The 7896-nt window shown below is 40.7% G+C and overlaps 1 protein-coding gene across 3 annotated transcripts; it reads left to right on the top strand.

Annotated features, from left to right (window-relative positions):
* The first annotated feature begins 78 nt into the window (after positions 1-78).
* LOC101166409 (serine/arginine repetitive matrix protein 1) lies at positions 79-7571 on the top strand. 3 transcript variants are annotated; one of them, XM_023962173.1, is made up of 10 exons: positions 79-181; positions 1952-2013; positions 2142-2819; positions 3178-3816; positions 5941-6056; positions 6140-6248; positions 6495-6561; positions 6784-6855; positions 6943-7092; positions 7209-7571. In XM_023962173.1, the coding sequence occupies exons 2-9, from the start codon at positions 1973-1975 to the stop codon at positions 7081-7083; spliced, it is 1863 nt and encodes a 620-aa protein (XP_023817941.1). In that variant the 5' UTR covers positions 79-181; positions 1952-1972; the 3' UTR covers positions 7084-7092; positions 7209-7571. The 3 variants fall into 3 exon arrangements, with proteins under 3 accessions (XP_023817941.1, XP_023817939.1, XP_023817938.1); XM_023962171.1 differs by having other exon boundaries at positions 6781-6855; positions 6943-7087; positions 7204-7571; XM_023962170.1 differs by having other exon boundaries at positions 6781-6855.
* Positions 7572-7896: the final 325 nt, after the last annotated feature.

The following is a 7896-nucleotide window of genomic DNA, read 5'->3' as shown; positions in this document are numbered from 1 at the left end:
TGATTTGGAAGTACAGTAACTTGCTGTGTTTCGAGCCAAGAACGTCTATGTAATTTGTACTCCACAGAGGCAGGGGGCGCTGTAATTTACCATACTAACTGTTCGTAGTGGTTGGGAGATAAGTGCGGTTGATAACTGTGTCACACCTATATACACGTAGCTTTCGCTCAGGCAGCGTTTGGTAAGTAACTCTATAGTTTATAGTTCTATTTTTAATTCCCTCGTCTATTGCATGTAACGTACTAAAATAACTGAAATAAGCGATTTTGTTTTAATCGGCGCTGAGCTAGCTCAGTTTCTTTAGCCTGATTTAAGTTAGCTAGTAGTTAGCGCGACGTAAAGACTCGGCCTACTACATTTTGATCGACAATAACAAACTAGATGCAACATTAGATCGGAATAAGGGTCACTGAAGTTAAAATATTTGACTCCACTCTATGCGAAAAATAAGAAACGTAGGAGACGTTTGTCGGCAGCTGCGTAATGCTAAAATTGGAATCACGTTTCGCTTGTTCAGCGGGTCATAAACTGAGGCGGCTTTCTTCACCGTAACACAACCCACCTGAATATAAACGCACGATGGATTTTATTTTGTTAACCATTTCGCTGGATTAACGCTGGGTACATTTTAGTTTGTTTTAAAGCAAAGACAATTAAGTGTTGATGTGATTATATTAACGATCGAAACAGTTGTGATCGTGACCTACTAGGGTTTGGCTGCACTGAAAACTTTACACAACAGACGAAAATAGTATTTAAGTATTTATTGTTACATTTATTTCCCTCATTTAGATTTAATAGTCAGTTGTTGATTTTCTAAGAAATAAAATCTCAAGGCTTTAATTTTTTGTATCATTTTTAAAAGAATAAGTGACCAGATTATTGTATTATTGCATTATGTGACGCACTTTTGGTATCGATCTCTCCAACTGTTGTGATACCAAAATTTTTTTGAGTTTATTTCGACTAAATCCTTAGTTTGGTCCAGATTGTTTTTCGTTCAGGTAATAAAATCTGAGACTGGAAGAGTCATCACTTTGGTAATTACCTTATGAATATCAAACTACACACCATGTTCTTTACAGTTTTAGTACTTTTGTAAAGACTTATGGGGTTATAATTTATATTTATAAAGCTATTTTTCTATAACAGTTAAACTTATTGTCAATAAATTATTGTAATTGATTAAAAAAAACAGAGAAGTAGCATTATCATCAGTGTGTTGACATAACATTAGTCCCTGTTTTAACAGCTGTTCTTGGACGTCGCCATAAAAAGTTACAGAATCCCACACTATGCACCTAATATTTGCATTGGCGTGGAGTTCGACATAACCTGTTTGTTGTAAGGGTTTACTAGCCTCTGTACTGTTATTGCTCCCCACAATGACTTTGTAAAAATTATTTGGTCTTTTGATGGAGGTAGCTGAAAGTTGCGTCTGCCATTTTATTGATTCGTCAATAAAACATGTAACATTTAATCAGTTGCAGGATATTTTTATCAAATCTTTTAGGAATTAAACCTTGGGATAATGAGTGTGCAGTATTTTTAAAAAATACTTTTCGTTCAATACAGTGGACCCTCAGCACAAAGTGGTTAACCTCACAGTTTTGGGGACTTGTTTTAGGGCGATTGTGTTTAGCGTCCTGATCGACTGTAGACCATTGTCACTGAATCTCTTCTGTGCAGTGTTTCCTGTACCGAATGCGTTCAGCTCGTCAAATTTACACAAATCATTGATCACGATCAGATGTTTGTTTTCATTCTATAAAACTGGACATATTTTTCTACGAAGGTTTTAAATTTGACGGTTTTAACAAGAAAGGAAATTCCGAAAATGTTCATGTTTATCTGAAAAAAAAGGTATAAACTGCATAGTGACTGCCCTAATAATCACATCTACAATGGTTCTTTTGACAACTTGTTTTATTGTTGTTGTTTTTTTCTGTAGGTTAAACGGCCATTTCCAGAGATGGTTCGAACACAATTTGGACCAACACGTATAAAACCCAGGTGAGGTTTTTTTTTTCCAGTTTAGGGTTTTCTTTTCAGTTACTCTTAATTTTTATGGTTTCAAAATATTTCAAATGAGGTGGTGGTATATGTAGTAATCAATGGAGTTTTTATTCTTGTGCTTCTAGATCCTATGGAAGTGATCATGGACCTAATGAAGGGCACTATAACTCCAGCTCCAGAAATCGAAGAGATGACCAGGGCTACTCGCCTCGGCCCCCTGTTAACTGGAGAGAGTCTAGAGGTAGAGGACGAGGACAGCCGCCAACTGGCAGAAGAGTTCCTCAAATGGATGAGCAGAGGGAGTCACGTTTTAGTCACTGGAAGTCTCATAGTCAGGATTCCTTTCAATCATACCCTTCCAAAATGGAACCACACCACAGCTCTCGGAGGCAGTCGCCGTTTCGGCCTAACAGACCCCCCCACATTATGCCCCGTTCATCTTTTCACGGTCCAACACACGGACACCAAAGTCAAAGAAACCCACCTTTCCATGGCCACCCCTCAGGCCCGAGGTCACCCTCCCCGAGACAAAATCGAAACCACCCACCAGACAGAAGGTCTGGCCCCGCCCCAACTTACCAGGGATCATTCAGAGGCGCCAAAAGACAGGCCGGCTTCCCTCCACAGGATGAGCGAAGACGAGGCCCTCCTTTAAGAGGAAGACCCTATGAACACTCGGGTCGTGGCTTGAAGCGCTGGGAAGACTCTGGATCATTCCCTCTTCCACACAATGGAGAGCCACGGCCCTCTGGCTCACAGAGGAGCCCCAGAGAGATGCATGGGAGAGGCTCGTGTACAGAGAGGTACAGGAGTGAAGCAGCAGCCCAAGCTGGTTAAAATTGTTACAGAGATGGTCAGAAACTGACCGTTTCTCCTGGTCACCAAGGGTGTTTTTTTTTTTTTTTTTTTTTGAAGACCTCTACTCTGTCCCAGTTCATTATGTGTGATGAAGAAGTGACAGGGGTCTGATATACATTCATATATAGAGGAGGATGGTTACGTCTGTAATTGCTCTTTGAAAGTTAACCTCTACTTCCTGTTTGTATGTCTTGGCTTGTGAAGGGGCTACGTTTAAGCTAAAAGTCAAAATTCCACCTCCCTCTTGCAATGACAGTGGATCCATCATTGTAATGATTTCTCTATTGTTTGGTGGATATGCAGGTGGTCATCTGAACAAGAGTCCCGGCGGCAGCGCGGTCCTGTGGAGAGGCAGGGCAGCCGATCCCACAGTAGAGAGAGGGGACAGGATGTCCCTCGCCAACCCCCTTACAGACCCCCCTCATGGAGAGGAGGCCACTTTCCACCGTCCTCCTTCCAGCGGAGCCCCCAGGACAGGCAAGGGCCGCCACCACGCAAGAGGAGGATAGAAAACATCAGCATGCCTTCCTCAGACCCTGCAGCTGAGCACGGCCCTGCTAAGTACCCCAGAAGGGAGAGGCCTCAGCTACTAAGTACCCCCAGGCCTTTTGGTGGCAAGCCTTTGTCTCTTAGAGATAGAAGTTTCCTAGTTAAGAGTCAACACATGAGAGCAGAGTCTCTCATGATGCTCAGAATCCCTTCAACTGTCAAACCCAGGCCTCGCCTGGGCGACGTAGCTGCACATGGAACCCCCAGCTCTGTGCTCGCCCTCAGAAAGAAGCGTTTCCAATCCAACGCTGTTTCTCTTGAGAAAGAAGAGCCACGCAGGCCAAAACGACAAGAATCATCATCCAGTGACGAAAGCAATGCAAGCAAGTCCTCAAGTGACTCTGGCACAGGAAACGAACAGGTGGAGTCCCGCCGCTCCTTAAACCCGCACAGGTATGGTATTTTCATTGTAGCGCTGTTCGCAGGGGCTTGATGATGATTAGGAGGTCAAGAAAGAATGTGTGAAAGAGTGCCAGCAGTGGAAAATGGAGATGTCATGAGCTAATGTGCAACAGTGATTCATTCGGTTGATCTACAAAGTGTCTGAAATGCCTCCATGTCTGAGTCCCTAAAAATACCCACCTCTCAAGTTGGATGAAAAAATGGCATGCTCCAGTTTCAAACATTGCTCTGCTATAAATTTCAAGAGCAAAAGAAAATTGAAGACTTGGAGGGGGGGGAATATGTTGAGCTGTGGTTACAGAAGATTTGATATGCACAATGTGTTCAGCATGAAATCTCTTTACAATGCGGCAAAGATCTTTACACCAAAGAAAGTCAGATGCAAAAAAGTGAATGCATCAAAAGAAGAGGACACCAATGACCCAATATAACTGACGCCTTCATTGAGCAGTTTTAAAATGTGGTAACCCTGAAGAAAGAGAGAATCCAGTCCTCAGTGGTAGCGATTTATGCCCTGATAAATCCTCAAGAACCCATTTGGAACAAAGTGGAAGACCCTGATGAGTCAAAGAGACCACAGAAATGAGACATTATTGACAAGTCATCCCTGGATTGCAACAGCTGGAGATCGCTTTATCACTTCAAGACTTACTCTTTCAAAAAGTAATGCCAAGTATTTGACCCCCTTAAGGTCCATGTAGGATTGCCGATGATTGCAAAGAAGACATGCTAAAGCCTTTAACTTGGCAATGAAAAATCCCCCCCACAGTAGTTGACACAAGTTTGTCCAGTGTCTAAATGAAGAGGAAACCAGTGTGAAATAGTTAAACTCAGGAAGATCCATTTCTGCTAACACCAAAGTAGAAAGCTTCAGGATAAAACACTGAAAAGGAACCCGACTTGTATTTGTCCTCATGCCACATAAAGCCAATCTCTGCCCCTTAATGTTGTGCCTCTTTAGCACCACAAAAAGCTGCAGAAGCTCCGCTAAAGGAATGTTCTACATGTTAGTCGGACAAGAATGCTGGAAGTGCATCAAGATTGATATTTGCTTCTGCTCGAGTCAACTCTTTTACACCTTAAAAACCATCAGGTGGACATGTCCCTTCTGAATTAGAAAAAGAAAATACAGAAGTGAAATAAAAAAAGGCTTAAATTACTGTTAAAGGATGAGAAGTTTTGACAGCATTCACACCCAAGTTTGACAGAAGAATTTGAAAACAAAACAGATTACAAATACTCTCATCGCAAGGAAAGCTGGCCTTCATCTTCCCATCGTTTCAGATTTTCTAAATCCAGTTGCCCTGCCAATTATGTGAAGTCAACTAGCACAGAGGATGTATGTGTCTTTGGAGAAAATCGTCATGAATAGATGTTGGCCTTTGATGGAGATGACTCATTACATCCCAGCATTTTCTCACTTCTTCCAACCATAACTTGATGTTAAATCTGAAGAGGAAAGTGGATCTGTCCATCTTGTCTACAGACCTCTTTCAATCATCTTTGTCTTGAGGAGACAACCAATGCTGCAATCATCTCCAACACCGGAAGCCCGTTCGCTTGAAATGTGGAAAAGCAGTTGTGGAAAGAAGCTTCGGTCCTTGGTTTGGAAACGTTCTTCCTTCTACTTGAATAAAGAGGTCTGCGAGCACTTAAAGGTCTGTCTTGTGACGCTCTCATGGATGGAAACCAAGACTCAAGAGCACTCAAAAAAACCAATTGGATGAAACCAACGGATCTCCAGTCCTGCACTCAAGTCAAGAAGCTGCCCGCTGTGTTCCTCAGAAGGCCGATGGAAGACTTGGTTTAATTTAGGCCGGGCAAAGTCCTCCCAAGATTTGGCTCTAATATCTGCAGAATAAATGGAAAGAGCTCAGATTGAATCAGGTTACAAAATAGGATTAAAGGAGCATGGACTTGCCATAGTTTTTGTAAGTACCCCAAGTGATGACTTACTTATAACTTATCAGACATGTTACTGGATTGAAATGCTTATTTCTTTAAGAGCTGAAGGGTTAGTGTAATTTTCTTTTTCAGAGTTCTTTAACATGCAAATAAAGTAAAGGCTGTTGAGGATTAAAAATGAAGTACGAACCATCTTTTTGGACTTCACAGGTCTTCTCCAATAGAGAAACGGGATCTTGTAGTTTTGTCTCACTGGCCTCCCGGGCCCAGTTCCTCCTCTAAAGACTGCTCTCCTCCAAAAATTTCCAGCCCAAAGTCAAAGACAGGTGAGTGTTTGCTCTTGTCATGTTCTTCCAGCTCTGTTTATGTAGCATTTCCTGACAGGATGTTGTCCTTATTTCTCCTCTAGACCACAGTTCAGATGAAGACACCACACCCAACAGGCGACGCTCCAAATCTGCCAATTCCAGATCACCCGAAGACAGAAAACGTGGATATTTGGAAAAGAGAGTGTTTAGGTACAAATCTTATAAACCCAACAATTACTCCACTTCCCCTTTATGCATGCATATTTTTTAAGTACTCTGGTCCACATCTTTGGTTTTACTTGGCTGCATAAGGACAAGTTAGGACTGATTGGTTCAACAGGGCCTTTACTGAAAAATATCCAAGCAACTAAAACACTCAAATATGTTTTAAATGTTGTTGAAATTAAAATATTTGATCAAAATAATAATATTGTTTTGTGATCGTTATTTTTGTAGACCATTTAATCCAATGCAGGACAGTAGCAGGCCCACACGGCCTTTCAGGAGGCCACCACCTTTTCAGGTAAGGAAATCATTCAGACTCATTTTTCCATATTGAACTTTCTTTGAAAAACAAAGTGCAAGCTTTGATTCAAAGTACAAGGTAGAAAAATACAATTATGTTTCATTTAAAATATACATGACCAATATTGAATGTTTCTCTACGGTTACAATTTAAGAAAGCAGAAGAATTGATTTTAGACAAATGAGGACATTTCCAATTTTGTTTATTCTTTTTTAGCAGAGGGGACGGTTTCCTGCAGGTCCAAGGAGGATGGGCATGGAAATGCAAGGACATATTAGACGACCACTCATGGTTAGTTCTGTAAAGCTTTCTTCATCCTGAGATTTTTTTGGAAAAGCAATCAATCCACTGAAAGTCTCATTTCTTTTTCCTTTTTAGGAGACTTTGATACCACGTCCTTTTCTGAATCCTAAACCAGTCTTCAGAAAAAGCTACAGTATCATGTCCAAATACCGGAACATGAGAGTGATGCGTCAGCGCGCACCACCTTTCCGCGGTCCCAACCAACCCCGTTGGTGACAACCCAAGGTGTCTTTTTCTTTGTTTTTATCAAGCTGATTTTTAGTAAAGTTAACTGAGACATTTAATGAATCTGACTGTTTAATTTTTTTTTTTAAATGCGTTTTCTTGCGGTTCCATCTCAGGTTTGGGGAAGATTGGCTTCACCACCTGTCCAGATCACCTGCTGGATGGACACTACAGTCCGAGCTCACTGTCCATGCATCTCTGACCGGCTTGTTTTCTTTCAACTGTTGCTTACATCTCAACTGTCAAGTACAATGTGCTTTTTTTTTTTTGTTGTTGTTAAAATACTGCTGTGCTTCTAGAATACTTGGAACATTTTTTACGTCTTGTTTTGTGTTTTATTTTAGGATTGTTTGGGTTGCTGCTCTACAATTGTCCTCATTGCAATCATTGATTAGATGTTCACTTTGATATGTCAACTTTTAAACAAAGGATATGTTGAGTTTGACACTAAATAAACTCCAACCCATCAATTTGGTGAAGTGTGTTTCTGGTTATTTATTAAAACTTTTATTGTATAATGAAGAAGTTGAAGTTTGATTATAATTTGCATCCTGTTTAGCTTTCCTTTGGGTTAGGGATTTATTTTGTTGTCTTGTAGAATTACATCTTTGCTCATAAATTCAGTGTTGCCTGGTTTTTAAAATTGCATACTAGCTAAAATAACAAAATTTGAAAGATGGAATTTATTTCCGTAAGAGTTGATTTTGAATAATTGGATATATTTAATGTATCCACAAAGGGAGAACTTGAAGTCCCAATCTTGACTTTTACAGACACAATAAAATATCCAGATAGTGCGTAGCA

Source organism: Oryzias latipes, chromosome 14 (genome assembly GCF_002234675.1).
Source record: "Oryzias latipes chromosome 14, ASM223467v1".
Classification (NCBI taxonomy): Eukaryota; Metazoa; Chordata; class Actinopteri; order Beloniformes; family Adrianichthyidae; genus Oryzias; species Oryzias latipes.
The sequence above is the reverse complement of the archived record's forward strand: the minus strand, read 5'-3'. Positions and strand labels throughout refer to the sequence as shown.